The sequence below is a fragment of the Thalassophryne amazonica genome, chromosome 13, assembly GCF_902500255.1.
Source record: "Thalassophryne amazonica chromosome 13, fThaAma1.1, whole genome shotgun sequence".
NCBI classification, from domain to species: domain Eukaryota; kingdom Metazoa; phylum Chordata; class Actinopteri; order Batrachoidiformes; family Batrachoididae; genus Thalassophryne; species Thalassophryne amazonica.
This window is the reverse complement of record NC_047115.1, coordinates 57,929,752-57,949,074: the sequence shown is the minus strand read 5'-3', so window position 1 is coordinate 57,949,074 and position 19,323 is coordinate 57,929,752. Positions and strand designations below refer to the sequence as shown.

At 41.0% G+C, this 19,323-nt stretch overlaps 1 protein-coding gene and 1 long non-coding RNA gene across 2 annotated transcripts; one reads left to right on the top strand and one right to left on the bottom strand.

Moving 5' to 3' along the window:
- Positions 1-312: 312 nt before the first annotated feature.
- Positions 313-14,761, bottom strand: LOC117522963 (protein FAM135A-like). The gene is given in 14 exon segments (XM_034184382.1): positions 313-1,453; positions 1,835-1,948; positions 2,043-2,153; positions 2,333-2,490; positions 9,204-9,295; positions 10,659-10,750; positions 10,833-10,993; positions 11,147-12,350; positions 12,353-12,529; positions 12,532-13,107; positions 13,217-13,371; positions 13,506-13,557; positions 13,560-13,578; positions 14,735-14,761. Coding segments are annotated over 14 exon segments (3,144 nt in total). The 3' UTR covers positions 313-1,247.
- A 272-nt stretch (positions 14,762-15,033) lies between these two features.
- On the top strand, positions 15,034-19,047 carry LOC117523518. Its single transcript, XR_004564525.1, has 2 exons — positions 15,034-15,138; positions 18,213-19,047. It is a non-coding gene; the product is annotated as an uncharacterized LOC117523518 (long non-coding RNA).
- Positions 19,048-19,323: the final 276 nt, after the last annotated feature.

Here is a 19,323-nt window from a genome sequence, read left to right as displayed (position 1 = left end):
GTGGAAGTGAACCTCAGTCTGCAGACTGGTGGTCCAACTCAGTCACATCTGGGAGTGTGCACTGGTGCCCTGCTTCCCCACATCCACAACGCCACGAAAACCACCTTGAATCCTGGATGGCAACCATCCAGGTAGACTACCATTCCATCCCCACAGGCCTAAAATACCATCAATCTGCAGCAGCTGGGTGAGTGATGGCAGGTGCGTGGGTGTCACCTGGGCCTTCCCCGGCAGCTCCTGGGGTCTTCACCACTTAAATATGTTCAGGAGTACAACATTCTCAAGCTCAAAATGAGAAGAAACAGTCAGATGACCAGTTCATAATATGCATATTTTAATGGTAATGTGTGTGTCTGTATATATATATATATATCTTATATAAACAAGAAAGGTTTTACTCAAAGTAACACTTTTCAGTTTAAACACACAGCCACCAAGTTGTATCATCCAAGTACTTTCAAATAAATGATTTTATACTTGCAACATGTGCTTTTTTAATTTTTCTAAATCATGATTATTCATATAATAAATTGTCACGTTGTAGGCAAAGCTTTAGTTTCTCCAACACCAGGTTGGATAAATGTGCAGAATGCTGCAATGGAAAACAACAGCATAAAGGGTTAAGATCAAAGCCGGGGCTGCAAATTCTGAGCAACAATCATTTTCAAAGCAGCCTTTACCATTACAAATGATGGGAAAGAGCTGATAAAAATAATAGTTGATAAAAAAGTACAAATGACCATTTTAAGTACAAAACCTTGTAAAATGTAGTTGTGGTGCAAATTAATGCAGTGTCCCTTAGAATGAGTGGAAAATACCTTTGTAGTGGTGAGTACAGTATGTGCAGACTTACTTGGGCCGGCTCACCGAAACAGACATTTCATTTTATAGCAGCTACATTTCCAGTTTAGCATCTAAAATTAGATGAGCAATGAGGAAGTGGAAACAAAGGTAATACATAAATAAGACTGGAAATATAGTATATGATGTGAGGACAGATTTCCCAAACATGTCCACACCTACAGACAAATACTAAGTTAAAAAAAGTAGAAAAATAAAAATGGCATAACTTGATAACCGTGGTTTCCAATATACACAACGTCCAAATGGAAAACTGAAAACGATTTTGTTCACATCTCCTTGCAAATATATGCATTTAAAAACCAAGTGAAATTCTGAGAACACTAAAGGTTCGTATGCAGCGAGACATGAGCTCGACACACCTCCCATTCAATTCTGCCTTAATTCTACTGAAAAAACTTGAGGCCTGCAACTAGGAAGAACTTCTCCAGGAAGATCTCAGAATCAAGGACAGCAATGTGTGCGGCTCGGCCTATAAGGGAGTTGGCTGTGTTGGGTAGGGCGTGAATGACATCGTATCGCACGAGATTACAGTCTTTGTTCTGAAGTACTGACAGCAGCAGGTTCTCAATCATCTCAGCATACACAGGACCTGGGAGAGAAAAAAAATGTGAAATACATTGTGGACATGGCGAAAATTCATTTATTTTTTGTTTTCTTTGAGTTAAAACTCATTTATTTGAGGTATATTTCATGAAGCCACAAAGAACTGCATTACTATGGCACTTTCCCATCTGAAGCGGATGCTCAAAGTACTTTTCAATGATGCTTCACCGTCACCCATATGTCAGTGTGCTAACATGCAACATGCTCACCTGCACACCGGCCCTAATTCTCCTGTATTGAGCTAAAACGGATTTGTGATATTTCTGGGATTTGTTTATTACACAGAAGCACACATCATGCATTGCAAAAAAAAAAAAAAAAAGGATACCCACACACACATTACATGCTATAACCTCCATTCACCTACCTGTTTGTTTGTCCTTTAATGCAGTTTTGCACATCTCTATTCGAGCAGAATGATACGGGACGTAGCGATCCTGCAGTGACCCAACCAGCACTACGTTCTTAAAAAACTGCAGACCTTCAAAGCAGATGAAGAAAAATATTATCTCCACAATGACACAATTATACCCATAAACCCCAAAACAGCTTTAGCACACAATGGCCGAGCTAACCAGATTTCTTGCTGAGCTTGTAGAGGAAAGTCTGGCGAGGATCAGAGTGATCACGACATGTCAGCTGGAGGAGTGACCCTGATTTTTTCCACTTCTGCATGAACCAAAGGCCTAAATAAACAAATAGAATTAAAAAGCAGCAAAAAGTTACAAGGCTGCACTATCATGGCATAGTACATGCAGAGAAACAAAAACAAAAAAAAGGCAGAGCACAGCCTCGTTAATGAGCGGTGTTGACAGAAGCAGTGAAAAGCTGTTTTCTAACACGAGTTCAACGTTGTGACACTTGCCTGTATTGACCAGAGCAGAGCTGTTGTACAGTGTGCCCAGGTGAGGGCCAGAGAGGGAAAGGAACGTGTGCAGCCTGCTTAGGTAACATTTAAACCTGGGCCTGGTCAGCACTGAACGAACTATGAGGTTCCCCAAAGAATGACCCACAAAGCTGCAAGTGAATAATGCAGAACATCAAAGAGACCACATAAGAGTTCACCACAGACGTTTAGATTGTGATGCAAAATTAGCATGCTGTCACACCAAACCAAGCTTCGTCAAACTGACCATTAATACACAATTATGGCTGTCGTAACAAATGCAACTGAAGGACTATAATATCTAAAAGAGAGAATTGTTGAGAGTGAATACAGCAGTTCATCATGTTGATTAGGGCTGCACAGTTAATCACATTACAATTGTAATCACATTATGTCATTATATAATCGTCAAAGGGTGAAGTTGAACTAGATCATCTTTAGAGTTGGGCAGCACGGTGTCTTAGTGGTTAGCACTGTTGCCTCATAGCAACAAGGTTGTGGGATCACTCTCCGCCTACTACTTTCTGTGTGAAGTTGGCATGTTCTCTGCATATTCACGCGTGTTCCCTCTGGGTGCTCCGGTTTGTCTGTCTACAACCCCTGGCAAAAATTATGGAATCACCGGCCTCAGAGGATGTTCATTCAGTTGTTTAATTTTGTAGAAAAAAAAGCAGATCACAGACATGACACAAAACTAAAGTCATTTCAAATGGCAACTTTCTGGCTTTAAGAAACACTATAAGAAATTAGGAAAAAAAATTGTGGCAGTCAGTAACGGTTACTTTTTTAGACCAAGCAGAGGGAAAAAAATATGGAATCACTCAATTCTGAGGAAAAAATTATGGAATCATGAAAAACAAAAGAACGCTCCAACACATCACTAGTATTTTGTTGCACCACCTCTGGCTTTTATAACAGCTTGCAGTCTCTGAGGCATGGACTTAATGAGTGACAAACAGTACTCTTCATCAATCTGGCTCCAACTTTCTCTGACTGCTGTTGCCAGATCAGCTTTGCAGGTTGGAGCCTTGTCATGGACCATTTTCTTCAACTTCCACCAAAGATTTTCAATTAGATTAAGATCCGGACTATTTGCAGGCCATGACATTGACCCTATGTGTCTTTTTGCAAGGAATGTTTTCACAGTTTTTGCTCTATGGCAAGATGCATTATCATCTTGAAAAATGATTTCATCATCCCCAAACATCCTTTCAATTGATGGGATGAGAAAAGTGTCCAAAATATCAACGTAAACTTGTGCATTTATTGATGATGTAATGACGGCCATCTCCCCAGGCAGTCATCTTTATAAATCTCATTGGAACGGCACCAAACAAAAGTTCCAGCATCATCACCGTGCCCAATGCAGATTCGAGATTCATCACTGAATATGACTTTCATCCAGTCATCCACAGTCCAGTGGCTTTTGTTTAGCTTTTCTGTATGTAAATCCCATTTCCTTTAGGCGGTTTCTTACAGTTTGGTCACAGACGTTGACTCCAGTTTCCTCCCATTCGTTCCTCATTTGTTTTGTTGTGCATTTTCGATTTTTGAGACATATTGCTTTAAGTTTTCTGTCTTGACGCTTTGATGTCTTCCTTGGTCTACCAGTATGTTTGCCTTTAACAACCTTCCCATGTTGTTTGTATTTGGTCCAGAGTTTAGACACAGCTGACTATGAACAATCAACATCTTTTGCAACATTGCGTGATGATTTACCATCTTTTAAGAGTTTGATAATCCTCTCCTTTGTTTCAATTGACATCTCTCGTGTTGGAGCCATGATTCATGTCAGTCCACTTGGTGCAACAGCTCTCCAAGGTGTGATCACTCCTTTTTAGATGCAGACTAACGAGCAGATCTGATTTGATGCAGGTGTTAGTTTGGGGGATGAAAATTTACAGGGTGATTCCATAATTTATTCCTCAGAATTGAGTGATTCCATATTTTTTTTCCCTCTGCTTGGTCTAAAAAAGTAACCGTTACTGACTGCCACAATTTTTTTTCCTAATTTCTTATAGTGTTTCTTAAAGCCAGAAAGTTGCCATTTGAAATGACTTTAGTTTTGTGTCATGTCTGTGATCTGCTTTTTTTTCTACAAAATTAAACAACTGAATGAACATCCTCTGAGGCCGGTGATTCCATAATTATTGCCAGGGGTTGTATATGTGGCTCTGCGAAGGCTGTTCATCTACAATGATCTCCAATGCTTTAAAATAGACAAAAAACAAAACAAAACAAAAAAGAGATGCGTGGAAGAAAATGGAAAACAACCATCAAAATGGATAGAAGAATAACCAGAGTGGCAAAGGCTCACCCCTTGATCAGCTCCAGGATGATCAAAGACAGTCTGGAGTTACCTGTAAGTGCTGTGACAGTTAGAAGACGCCTGTGTGAAGCTAATTTATTTGCAAGAATCCCCCGCAAAGTCCCTCTGTTAAATAAAAGACGTGCAGAAGAGGTTACAATTTGCCAAAGAACACATCAACTGGCCTAAAGAGAAATGGAGGAATATTTTGTGGACTGATGAGAGTAAAATTGTTCTTTTTGGGTCCAAGGGCCGCAGACAGTTTGTGAGACGACCCCCAAACTCTGAATTCACGCCACAGTTCACAGTGAAGACAGTGAAGCATGGTGGTGCAAGCATCATGATATGGGCATGTTTCTCCTACTATGGTGTTGGGCCTATATATCGCATACCAGGTATCATGCATCAGTTTGGATATGTCAAAATACTTGAAGAGGTCATGTTGCCTTATGCTGAAGAGGACATGCCCTTGAAATGGGTGTTTCAACAAGACAATGACCCCCAAGCACACTAGTAAATGAGCAAAATGTTGGTTCCAAACCAAAAAAATTAATGCCTCGCAGATGTGAAGAAATCATGAAAAACTGTGGTTATACAACTAAATACTAGTTTAGTGATTCACAGATTGCTAAAAAAGCAGTTTGAACATAATAGTTTTGAGTTTGTAGCGTCAACAGCAGATGCTACTATTATTGTGAACACCCCCTTTTCTACTTTTTTTTTACTAATAGCCCAATTTCATAGCCTTAAGAGTGTGCATATCATGAATGCTTGGTCTTGTTGGATTTGTGAGAATCTACTGAATCTACTGGTACCTTGTTTCCCATGTAACAGTAAGAAATATACTCAAAACCTGGATTACTCTTTTTAGTCACATAGCACTACTATTATTCTGAACACTACTGTATATTTAAAAAAGAAAAGAAAAGAATGAATCTATCTTCAGAGCTGAACGGATGTGTGTAAGTGAGGCGTGTGTTGCCACTCACTCTTAAAATACAGATTATTTATTTCCTGCCCTGTCATGGGATTCAGACTTCATAAATGTTTGGTTAAGAATGATGAGTTTACTGGATTTAACAAGTGAAGGATTAAGGAGAGCAGCATTCGATATTATCACTCATGTCAACAATTCATCTGCTCACGATGTCACTGGAGAGCAGTATGGACTGAATTTTGATTCAACTGCCTCCCCCAGTAACTCTTGGCACATGTATCCACAGTGCTAGCCAAAATAAGCTCCTCTGCGATAGCAACAGTATCTTTCAAGGAGTTACATGAGTTTCAACCATATAACTATCTTTCAGCATTGTTTTTGACAGAGTTGTTAATGTGATGAATTTCTGTTGTGCCTGAATCCTGCCCTTTTTTTCATAAGAAATATTCTTTTGGCTCCCCAACACATCCTGGCTGCTTTGTGTGGAAGTGTCTCTGGAGCTCCACTGGTTTTAGTGCCTCATTTGAAAGGATTTCACCACATTCAACACTGCTTTTGGCTCAGCATCACTGCCTGTCATTACAAAGCCAAATGGAATGTTTTCAGGGTCATATTTCCTCAACACGCTCTGGAGCGTTGAGTGATGCAGGCATCATCTCCTACTTCACATTTTTTGTTTCAAAAACTTGTCCATATCTGCATCCAAACATTAGTTATTGCTGCTATTCCATCTGTGCTGCCAGCTGCTACTTCTTCGGCAGATTGCAACTGATGAAGACATATTGCTTGGAGTTTGTTCATTAATTTTCTAAACTTGCTTAATCCAATCAAGGGCCACAGGTGACTAAAGCATATGCCAGCAGTCAAAGGATGAAAAAAGGATGCACTCTGCACAGGAGGACTGCACAGTACCAGTCTATCACAAGGCCACATACAGACAGACCAAGTGATTCACATCACACCCGCACACACACATACGGTCAAGTTCCCAATTCACCGAATCTGCATGTCTTTGGAAGTGGGAGGAAGCTGGAGCACCCGGAGGGAACCCACACAAACACGGAGAACATGGAAAGTCCACACAGAAAGGACCAAGTGGGAAGTGATCCCAGGAGGTTCTAGCTGTGAAACAACACTGCTAATCACTACGTCACTGTGCCCCCCTTCGATTGGAGTTGTGATATTCAAACATAACTGGCCACTGAAATGATGCATTTTGAGTTTTACTTATCAGTATGTGAATTTTAGAGCACATTTAAATATTAAAAGACAAAAAAGAAAAGGCTTTGATTTACAAAAAATTGAGATGAACAATAATAATTTTTTTAAAACCACTGCTGCCACAGCTCACTAGATGGCGTTGTGAGGCCCTCATGCAGTGCCCCTGGTTGAGAACAGCCACTCTGAAGCGTAATTTTTTTTTGTTGTGTGGAGCACAGCAGAATTTTGCACTGAAACATGGATGCTTGTTAAGCACCTAAATGAAGAGCACAGGCAAGTTAAACAAGTGAAACTAGAAAATGTGCACAAAAAAACAAAAACAAAGCAAAACAAAACAAAAATCCTACATCATTTGTGGAGTATTTGAGTTCAGATTTTAACTTTCAAGGATCAGATTTGAAAATGAAAAGTCGACATGAAACTTTTGCTCAAATCAACTTCGTAGTGCTTTTTCTCAAATTTTTGATAACAAAAGAAATACAGTCATTTGGACGGTGACATTGTTTATGTAATTCTGCCCTTGTACTCCACCACAACAGAAGTGAAATGAAACAGTCAAAATGTGCTTGTAGTGTAGACTTCCAAGTTTGACTGAATAGATTAAAAATATATATGTTGCAGTAAACATTTAGGAATTCCAGCGTCATGCACAGTTTCTGCAATAACAGTCACCTGTAACTATTCAGAGTGTTCTGGGCATCGTTGTCGCTCCCTCAGTAGCTTTCTCCTTGTTTTGTTCTCCATTTTTGGGATCTGCCTACTCCAGTTAGACTCACCATACAGTACCATTCTCACTTTCAATGTTAACTCTCAATGAAGGATTTTCAAGTTGAGATAGAGCAGCACCTACGCACAAGCGTGATGACATCACAACTCTATCCTGTTAGGGAGACGCGGTTTCGTTCAACAACAAGAACTGTCAAGAAACTTTCTGGTCACTGTTGGGAGTTGTGTGGAGGTAGGAATAGCCTTTCGAATGCTTGAATAACGATGTCAGTTGCACAAAGAAATCAAATAATCATGAAAGCATGTTCATAGCGCCCAGAATGTTAGTATTTTGGTCAAACTTTCCTGGCAACAAATGTAAAGCCCCGGTCACACGGCACTAACGAAGGACACCAAAACCACAAACGAAACAAGAAATCTGGATTTACACTGACACCGTTTTAACTGGCGTTTAGCTTCGATTAGCCAGCCACTCAGCGAGGCATCCTAACAACAGATCGGTGAAATGGGGAACTGATAATATTTAAATGGGGGTAAAACATAACGAAATGGAGCAGACTGACCCACTGACTGAAGTTTCATCTCTTGAACACAGATGGCGCACCTGCCCCTACTACATGTATGAGCGCATCTCACAAAAAAACAAAAGCTAAACAATAAATAAAAGTAATTATTCTGAGTCCGTCTGGTTCACTGCTGCTCCATTTCGTTATATTTTCCGCCCATTTCGTGATTATCAGTCCGATTTTGGTCCCTTTCGTTATTTTGATGGTGTCATAAAAACGATCGGTTTTGTCCTTTCGTGAGGGTGTCATAACATTTGATCCAGTCAGCCGCTCCGTGAAGGCGTCATAACAACCGGCGATCGTGACTACTGACCTGGTGGACTGGCACCCACAGTCGAAGTTTGCTATTCGCCCGGCTGCTGTCTCTCTCTGGCCAGTGTGAGGGGTTCAGCACTCCCCTCACACTGGGACCACGCTGACGAACAGTTCCTGAAAGGAGCTCCTCAGCAGACATCTGTCACTCTTCTGTTTTTTTGCTCAGACCTCCCAGACTTGAGTGTTTCGCTTTTTTTGGAGAACACACAACGCTTCACAAACCACAGTAACTAGCACATAACCGATCGGTTAACTGCGAGGTGTCGTAATAAGCTGTTGTTTCTAATGACGCCAAACACGCGAGGCGAGAGGCTCACTAACTGGAAGTCTCTGCAGTTCAACTTGAAAACTGTCCACTGATTTTACCTGATTAAATAAAGGTAAAAACAAATAAAATTAAGTGAGTGTAATTCATAAATTGTAACCTTAATATTTTTGTTCAAACCCCTTGACTTAAGGGTGATAATCTACACTCCCAACACATGTGACCGTTTCATTTGAACTTCACTGTGGTGGCGTAAAAAAATTGTCACAGTCTGAAAATTTCTTATGGACAGGGCCAGAAGCATTACAAAAACCATAGTTACCACTTCGCAATATTTCCCATAACAATAGCAATATAATATTTTCACTCAGGTTGTGCAGCCCTAATGTAGATATTCATGCTTTATTGCATTATGCAGCTATAAGATGCACCACTTTCCTGAAGGTAGGATTTTCTTTTTTGGGTTCAATAATTATTCTGCTACTGTAGTTTGGTAGGGCATCTTACCTAATCTTGAGATGGTGAGGTTGTAGATCTGGATATACTGGACTATTTCATCCAATAGTCTGTCTGTCATTGATTCAAAATCTGCAAAAGTGTCATTCTATGGATGGAGAATATACATAAAGAGACTGTATAATCATCCATTATATACAAATCAATTACCAATGATATTCATACAAAATGAGCATTGATGCTATAATTCATCAATTTTTTAAGTAATATCCTGCATGAGTTTAAATGGTTTTTTCTGATATATATTTGTAATTTACACTAATAACTTACATAGTTAAAGAAATTCAAGATGACAATGATTCTTCCTTATACGATCTATTACATGCATATATAAACACTAGCGGTGTAACGGATCATGCTTACGTAAGTGTGATTTTGTGTCATGGTGACTGTTTTTAATGTGATAACTGCATTCATTTGATGCAGTTATGATAAAATCAGAGGTCTGAATGGAAGAAAATTACAGGAGCTAAAAAAAGAGAAAAAAAAAAATTAAAAAAAGCAGCCTCGCAGAGAGACTGGAGCTCCCGCCGTCCGCCGTGCGCTCACAGTCTTTAGCCTTATGTGCCACTAAAGACAACAGGCTCAGTATTCTTCTGGAAAAAAAATAAAACAGACAAAAAAAAAAGCAATATACATTAAAGGGGTTGATGACAAAGTGACTGTCATCTCTTCCCTAAGCAGAGTGTTGCACCTTGAAGCACATGCACAATCGAGGAGGCTGAACTCCACATCATTCTGGAAAAAATAATATTCCCGTGCATTTCAGAATGTCTGCTTGTCAGAGATCAGTGGATAGGAGAAGTTATTTATCCAGAAAGAGTCATTTTCTTTTTCTGTTGTACTTTCATGATTTTGACAAAGGCTATTTTTTAATTCACCAATACTGCTCATACCGCAATTTAATACAATTAAGTATTTCATTTTAAAAGATTATGTAAAACATGGGACATCTTGTTTTCATTCAGGACCACAGGCAAAAAGGTCCTTATTTTCATTACACAAAGTTATTTTTAAAAATAAAAAGCAACGTAGCATGTCCTTTATTTGGCTGAACTGAAAAATGATCCAATTTGTGGCTTAAAAACCATATCCGGTCCGAACTGTGGCTTTTGTGATCCGTGACACCCCTAATAAACACCTTTGTGGAATTTATACCTGAAAGGGCAAGACGTGCAGCTTGTATCCAACAAGAATTAACCAACATGGCTAGTACCAACTTGTCTTCTTGAAACTCATTCCTGAAACTGCTGAGTGCGTTTAAAGTTTAAATGGAGCTATGTTTTGGGTTGGGTCTGTCTGAGTCACAGGTGTCATTCCACCTGTTGTAAAATAGTGATCATGAACAGACTTGAGAAACTGTGATTAATTTGAGTTGACAGATTCAAATCTAACTGCCTGCATTTTTTTGAAATGAAAAAACAACATTGTCTTCATGCTTATCCACTTACCTGGTTTCTTTCAGACATGAGAAATTCTATGCGAGCTCCTGGCAGCCCCAGCTCCAAGTAAGTCTTCACCAGTCTCAGGTCTGCACTGTTCCCTGCAGTTATAAAGCAGACTTAGGACAACATTCTTTAACACAAAAACTCAAAGGAACTAAAACAGTTGTATGAATTTCCTACCATCTAGTCCGTGAACACAGACTATGAGATGAATGCCCTCTTCACAGCTTTCATCTTCCTCCAGACTGAAGTAGGGCACAGTGGATGCCAACTCAGGCACCTCACTGTACAAGAATCCAGGAAGTCTGAGCTGTTTCAGTTCTTCCTTGGCTTTGACAAACCTGAATAACATACAATTTGCTAATTATTAATACAAGATCTGCCACACAGGACAAGTATTTTTATTATGCAACACGGACTCACTGGAATTTGGATATGACACTTTATAAAAAAAAACTGTGCAAGAAATTTTAAATAATTCAAATATGACTCACGCTTTCATCTGTACTGCAGGTGCACATTCATACCACTGCAGGCTGGATGACAGAGAGGTAGAAGGACAGGCAGGTCTTCTCAAGCTATAGCCAGCACAATAAGAAGCTAGGTTTGAACAGATTGGCACTCTTGAGTCCTGTGGTTCTTGGAGATAGCCAAAGTCAAGCTGTTCAAATAAAGGCCTTGGCTCTTGAATAATGGGATCCCCAATCGCACTGTCCTCCTCAGCAACACCATTCATGAAAGCATAACCATCACCTTCCTCATAATAACCATTCTCGATCATCTCAAGCTCAGTCTCATCCTCCTCGGCCTGTGGTCCTGTGTGGATTCCCAGTGTGACAGCAGATGTTTCTACAGGACTGATCTCAGACACATCTGTGCTGGAACGTGAACCAAAATAGTTTTCCACCATCCCACGTTTGACCAGGTCAGTGCTACTTGTGGCAGAGTTACTGGAGGGGCAGGCAGTGTGTGGTTCACTGTGTGATTCTTTAACAGCCACAGGGCCAGCAGCTCCCTCTAGTCCAGGTTCAGAAATGTCCAACAACTGTGGCTCCACATGCAAAGCAGCAGCAAGTTTCTCAAGCTGGCAATCACTTGCAACAATGTCTGGTTTGCAAGACACAATCAGGTGTGGTTGGGGTGGCACAGCACTGTGTAATGTGGGGTCAATAACAGGTCTGTCTGCATAATCTCCAGAGAAGACTAAACTCTGATCTTGCACCAAGATACTGGACTTCCTGCCTCTGGTATCTACACCAGTGGAGCCCTTAGAAGAACTGTCATCCTCACCATCTGAGGGCAGAGAGTTGATGGAAGTGAGAGAGGACTGGACTCCACTAACAGTGCTGGTATTCTCTGGGTAAAGTATTTCTGCCACCCCACTGGGTTTTTGCACTGAGCTTTGTTGAACAAGCTGTGGAGCAGCGCTCAGGAGGGGTCTCTCTGGTTGCATTGAGGCAAAAACAGATTCGGTAATACCTAGCCCGGCAGAACTTTGTGGTCCTGGAACAAGATGAGTAGCAAACGAGCTGGGCTCACTTTCAATACCTGAGTCCGAGAGGCGGGAAGAGGCACTGGGGCCTCCTCCATCGGGCTGCCTGATACAGTCACTTTTTACCTGCAGTGAGACCAGACAAGAGTGGCTACTTTCTACTGCGTCTTTACCAGGCCTCTCCACCAATAACTCTTCAGTATAACAAGATCTGTCTGGGTAATCTCAGGAACATTGCTACTCAAAGAGTCATCTGTCTGGTATGGTGGATAAACTGTAACTTTGTTGCCTTGGTGCAGCTCCTTAGTACTTTGCTTCACCTCAGTTTGCCTAAGCGCAGCAGGCCACAGTGGACTTTCGCCACAATGGCCAACAGGTGCATCTTGTGAAATGATTGGCTGCTTGCCCCTACAACCTCAGTGCCTGCCTGAGGATTATCCTGTACATCCAAACTTGTAAATTTTTTAAAGAAATCTTGTTGAGAAGTAGTTATATCATCATCTGCAAAAGGCTGAACAGAGATATTTCCAAAATCTGCTGGTGTGATACCAGAATCATAAACAGAATGGGTATGAGTCCTTAAATAGCTACTTATATCTCCCAGCAAAGAATCACCTTCATCTTGATTTAGTGGCAACTCTTCTTCCTTGTACTTTGTGCTCGCTTCGCTCTCAGGTGCTTTGAGGTTTTTATAGCCTACTAGAACTACAGAGTCCTTGGATCCTTGTCTTATAAGCTTCTTGGAATTCTCAGTCTTCGAGTTTTTCTTCATTTTGACAGACTTGCCTTTGGCCTTAAGTGGTGGATCATAGATGTCTGAACAGGGGACATCTAGTGGTGGACACTGATTCTCTGGTGTAAGACTGGCTGATGCAACACAATCTTTGGATTGGGGCTTGTCTGTCCTGCTGGTCACTGTTCCAGCCCTTGTATTGTTCATGCCCAGCCATGGTCCATCCCGATCTTCATATCAAAGCAAGTTGACGAGAATACCAGGTCACAAAACATATTTGGTTAAAAACGGTCTATGAACACATGACAGTACACCAAGTACTTTTACTGTGCTACCAACCTTCGGTGATAGAGCTAAGGTATCTATCCTCAAAGATAATTGGCAGCAAATTGACATCACCATCCAGGTCAGCACATTCCACTGGAAGAGGAGGCAATGTCAAAAAGTAGCTGGAGCTTTTGATAGCATTAGTCATCTGCTGGTGGCTGTGAGCACTGATATAAGGAGGGCAATAGAATGAGAGCAAGAAAAAGAAGAAAGTTTCAGGGATTTTCAAACAAGTACTGACAGAGGCCCTGATTTATTTATAACTGTTGCATAATCACCAAAAACATATACCATCACTTACTGCAGCTCTTGGTATGCCAATGCAGATTGTCTTGGATGTTCCAAACAAAAAAGGCTTCTGCAAACCGCCTCACCTGAAAAATAATAACACCACATTACTATATACAATCAAGTGTCAGTAACTAATGCTGCCCACAAGCCGACTACAATAGCATGTTTCAAACTCTTGGCCACACCCATCAGTTTTCTTCTTCATCGCATCACAGTAGTTGGATTAGTATTACAAAGTTACAAAAACACATTTACAACCCCTGGCAAAAATTATGGCCTCGGAGGATGTTCATTCAGTTTTTAATTTTGTAGAAAAAAAAAAGCAGATCACAGACATGACACAAACCTAAAGTCATTTCAAATGGCAACTTTCTGGCTTTAAGAAACACTATAAGAAATCAGGAAAAAAAAATTGTGGCAGTCAGTAATGGTTACTTTTTAGACCAAGCAGAGGGAAAAAAATATGGAATCACTCAATTCTGAGGAAAAAAGATGGAATCATGAAAAACAAAAGAACGCTCCAACACATCACTAGTATTTTTTGCACCACCTCTGGCTTTTATAACAGCTTGCAGTCTCTGAGACATGGACTTAATGAGTGACAAACAGTACTCTTCATCAATCTGGCTCCAACTTTCTCTGATTGCTGTTGCCAGATCAGCTTTGCAGGTTGGAGCCTTGTCATGGACCATTTTCTTCAACTTCCACCAAAGATTTTCAATTGGCTCAAGATCTGGACTATTGACCCTATGTGTCTTTTTACAAGGAATGTTTTCACAGTTTGTGCTCTATGGCAAGATGCATTATCATCTTGAAAAATGATTTCATCATCCCCAAACATCCTTTCAATTTTCCATGCTCCCTTTCCTCAGCCAAGTCCTCTAACTCTTCCTGCAGGATCCCAAGGCATTCCCAAGCCAGCTAGGAGATATAATCCCTCCAATGTGTCATGGATCATCTCCGGGGTCTCCTCCCAGTTGGACGTGCCTGGGAGACAACCAGGGGGGCATCCTCACCACATGCCCTAACCACCTCAGTTGGCTCCTTTCAGTACGAAGAAGTCCCTTCTAGATATTCACACTTCTTACCCTGTTCTGGAGTGTAAGCCCAGATACTCGATGGAGGAATCTTATTTCTTGCACTTGTATCCGTGACCGTCTTCTTTTTCGTCATTACCCAAAGCTCATGACCATAGGTGAGGATAGGAGCATAAATTGACTAGTAAATCGAGAGCCTTGCCTTCTGGCTCAGCTCTTTATTCCCCATGACAGCCCGGTACAGCATCTGTAAAACAGACACAGTCCTGATCATCTATCAATCTCATGCTCCATTTTACCCCAACCTGTGAACAAGACTTAGAGATACTTAAAAGTCTTCCACTGGGCACATAACCTGCTTTTTCAGTGTTAATGGTGTGGCTTCTATTAAGGACTTACTCGCTGGCAGTTTACCTGTATGGCAGCAGTACAGACTTTAAATAAAATAAAGACATGTTTACATCATTTTGTTGTTGTTTATCCCCCCTCTCCATTTGTACAGGGATGGGCATTATAGAGCAACTGGAGCCCATATCTTTCACCAACTATCTAAAGAAATACCATAACACCATTTGTGGCCGTCATCCGATTGGAGTGCTGCTAAACGTAAGTGTGAAAGACAGTCCTGAGCTTTCTGTAGAAAAGTTGAGACTTTTTGTTATGGCAGGATTCACGGTACATAAAATATGACATGCAAAGAGTCAAAGTGTCTTTATTTGTCTCCCTAAGGAGAAATTTGCCTTGGACAGGGTCTGCTACACAACAACACATCCAGTACATAGCACCCATACATCAAACAACAACATAGTAAGTCAGGTTAAAATATAAACACACATTATTAACATCTTTGTGCAAATTCCGCAATACATAACCTTATGCTATCTTCCCTGAACTATCTGCTGATTTATGAGCTTCACTGATAATGGAATAAATGAATGTTTATATCTATTTTAGTAACAAAGAGGAACCCTGTACCTCCTTCCTGAGTTAAGTAAAGTATATTCAGAGTGCAGTACATGAGACGCATCTGTTAAATATTGTCAGCACATCTGAGAACTGCCTGTTCAAACAACTCTTGGGGAGTTACAGGTACAGGTAACCACCATATCCATGATTTTGCCAGCTATCTTAGTCAGATTTAATATTTGAGGTTTTGATTTAACCGTTAAATGACAAAACCAGCTAGTAATCCGTAATCGTTGCTCTGTAGAAAATCAACATAATATTCCTACATACACCAGTCAGAGTCGACGAAGAAAGTGCATGCGCTGGTGGATTCGGGCACAAATTGCTTGACACTTGCATGTGCCAGCGTAAGTTGTTATCGATGCTAAACCCCCAATATTTATACGAATCCACCTGCTCAGTGTTACGTCCATGTATGGTGACCACACTACCGTCTCCAACAGCCTGAGGGTCCACCAACATCTCCACTGTTTATTAGTATTAATCTGCAATTGATGGACATCACACCAGTTCACAAACCTGTCCACTCCAGATTTGTGACAATTTGAATTAGTACTAGTGTTTAGCAGACTGAGTATTACATTGTCATCTGAAAATTTAACAACATACTGGTTTGACTGATAGCTAATGCAGTCATTGGTATAGAGTGTAAATAAAAAGGTGAACTAACACAAGAGACACTTATTTCAGACAGTAACTGTATCAGTAAACGAGGTTGGAAAGCTGTGTTTGTTTGTGGGGTTTTGACTTTTTCTGGCAGTCCTGTAGGTACACGCAGGCATTGTTAGCCCCCATCCTAAGGACACATACAAGGCTCTTTGGTTGAACAGACCAAATGAGCATCAAGTAATTACACTGAACAAAAATATAAATGCAACACTTTTGTTTTCACTCCCATTTTTCATGAGCTGAACTCAAAGGTCTAAAACATTTTTGATATACACAAAATGCGTATTTCTCTCAAATATTGTTCAGAAATCTGTCCAAATCTGTGTTAGTGAGCACTTCTCTTTTGCTGAGATAATCCATCCCATCTCACAGGTGTGGCATAGCAAGATGCTGATGAGACGGCATGTTTATTGCACAGGTGTGCCTTAGGCTGGCCACAATAAAAGGCCACTCTGAAAATGTGCAGTTTTGCTTTTCTGGGGGGTCTGGGGGGATTCAGAAAACCAGTCAGTATCTGGTGTGACCACCATTTGCCTCACACATTGCAACACATCTCCTTCGCATAGAGCTGATCAGCAGCCAGACGCCATAGAATGTGAGCGTTTTTCCTCCGGTCAAGACGACAAACTCCAGTCAGGTCGGGACCCTGATGAGACAATGAGCATGCAGATGACTTTCTCTTACACGATTTCTGACCGTTTGTGCAGAAATGTTTTTGTTCTGCAAACTGGATTGTTGCAGTAGCTGTCCATGTGGCTGGTCTCAGATGTTCTTGGAGGTGAACATGCTGGATGTGGAGGTCCTGGCTGGTGTGGTTACGCATGGTCTGTGGTTGTGAGGCCAGTTGTATGTACTGCCAAATTCTCTGAAACGCGTTTGAAGATGGTTTATGGTAGAGAAATTAACATATAGTTCATGGGCAGCAGCTCTGGTGGACATTCCTGCAGTCAGCATGCCAATTGCACGCTCCCTCAAAACATGTGACATCTGGAATTGTGCTGTGTAATAAAACTGAACATTTCAGAGTGGCCTTTTATTGTGGCCAGCCTAAGGCACATCTATGCAATAATCATGCTGTCTAATCAGCATCGAATAGAATTTAAAAGAATTTAAAATTCTTCTTCTTACTTATAAGGTTTTGAATAATCAGGTCCCATCTTATCTTAGGGACCTCGTAGTACCATATCACCCCAATAGAGCGCTTCGCTCTCAGACTGCAGGCTTACTTGTAGTTCCTAGGGTTTGTAAGAGTAGAATGGGAGGCAGAGCCTTCAGCTTTCAGGCTCCTCTCCTGTGGAACCAGCTCCCAATACAGATCAGGGAGACAGACACCCTCTCTACTTTTAAGATTAGGCTTAAAACTTTCCTTTTTGCTAAAGCTTATAGTTAGGGCTGGATCAGGTGACCCTGAACCATCCCTTAGTTATGCTGCTATAGACGTAGACTGCTGGGGGGTTCCCATGATGCACTGTTTCTTTCTCTTTTTGCTCTGTATGCACCACTCTGCATTTAATCATTAGTGATCGATCTCTGCTCCCCTCCACAGCATGTTTTTTTCCTGGTTCTCTCCCTCAGCCCCAACCAGTCCCAGCTGAAGACTGCCCCTCCCTGAGCCTGTTCTGCTGGAGTGTTTCTTCCTGTTAAAAGGGAGTTTTCCTTCCCACTGTAGCCAAGTGCTTGCTCACAGGGGGTCGTTTTGACCGTTGGGGTTTTACATAATTATTGTATGGCCTTGCCTTACAATATAAAGCGCCTTGGGGCAACTGTTGTGTGTGATTTGGCGCTATATAAAAAAAAAAAAAAAATTGATTGATTGATTGATCTTGCTATGCCACACCTGTGAGGTGGGATGGATTATCTCGGCAAAGGAGAAGTGCTCACTAACAGATTTAGACAGATTTGTGAACAATATTTGAGAGAAATAAGTCTTTTTGTGTATGTAGAAAATGTTTTAGATCTTTGAGTTCAGCTCCTGACAAAATGGGAGAATGTTTGTACGTGTGAATTTGAATCAGGTGACCAGGTGTCTGTTTCTCTTTTTACAGGCTGTGGCTGAGCTAAGGAAGGCTGGCTTAGAAATGAACTTTTCTTTTCTGAACTACGCCCAATCAAGTGAGTGCAGGAACTGGCACGACAGCTCTGTGAGTTACGCTGCCGGAGCACTCATCGTTCATTGAGGTCAATTTTCGCCAGGGCTGCTGCAGCGCCACCACCCTGCTCTTACTATCTATCACCATAACCTGACCCTGATCCCTGTCACCGCACCAGAGTTACTCCCACTAGTCGCAGGAAGGACTTTGACACTTGAAGCCAATACAGTAACCTTTCTCCAGCTCTGCTGCCTTTTTTCCTCCCTTCCCAGCTCTCCACTCAGTTTGAAGTGTGTTCCAGAGCTTTCGATTGAAACGTTTTGTTTGAAGTGCAGTTTACAGATTACGTTAAAACAGTGAAAAAAGATGGAAGCAGTGTGTATTATTTTGGCTTGGAGTACATGTGGGGGAGCATCTTGTTTGGGTTATTATAGGATTGTAGTCCTTTTAGTCCCACCCAAGTTTTATTTATTTATTTATTCCCTGACACCCTCACGCCCTAAAGACCTTGGCTACGAGTTGTAACAATACAATCTTATATTTGGAGTCGTGGCAATCTGTGCTCTTGCAATTTGCCTCAGAAAAGGATTGAAAATAAAACTGCAGCTCTGAATGGTTTCCGACATGTTTACATGTTGCCAGATGAATCTGGATTGCTTCAAGATACATCCAACTTCAGTTTTGAGAACTTTCATAGGTAGCTGCCACCACTGCTCAACATATGTTGTAGTTGCTAACAAAGGGCTGCACCCAACAAAGTTAACTAACCCCTACTGTTCAAAACCAAAAACATGATTACTCTCATATTAGTCTATTTAAGTGTATCCTTTATTCATATTTTATTCCCTTTATTTTTTTTTTTTGTAGTTTTATTAGACATGGTTGTATTTACTCAAATATTGTGTATATTTGAGCAAAAGCAGTGTCGTCATTCATGCTCTGAAGCCATCAACCTAGTTTATCCAATAAATTAGTGTGAGTAGCATCAATTTAAGATTCCCAGTATGTGCTCGTAGCATTTTCCAGGACTAGACTGCTCTAGTGATGGCTCTGGTCGTCAGAGGAC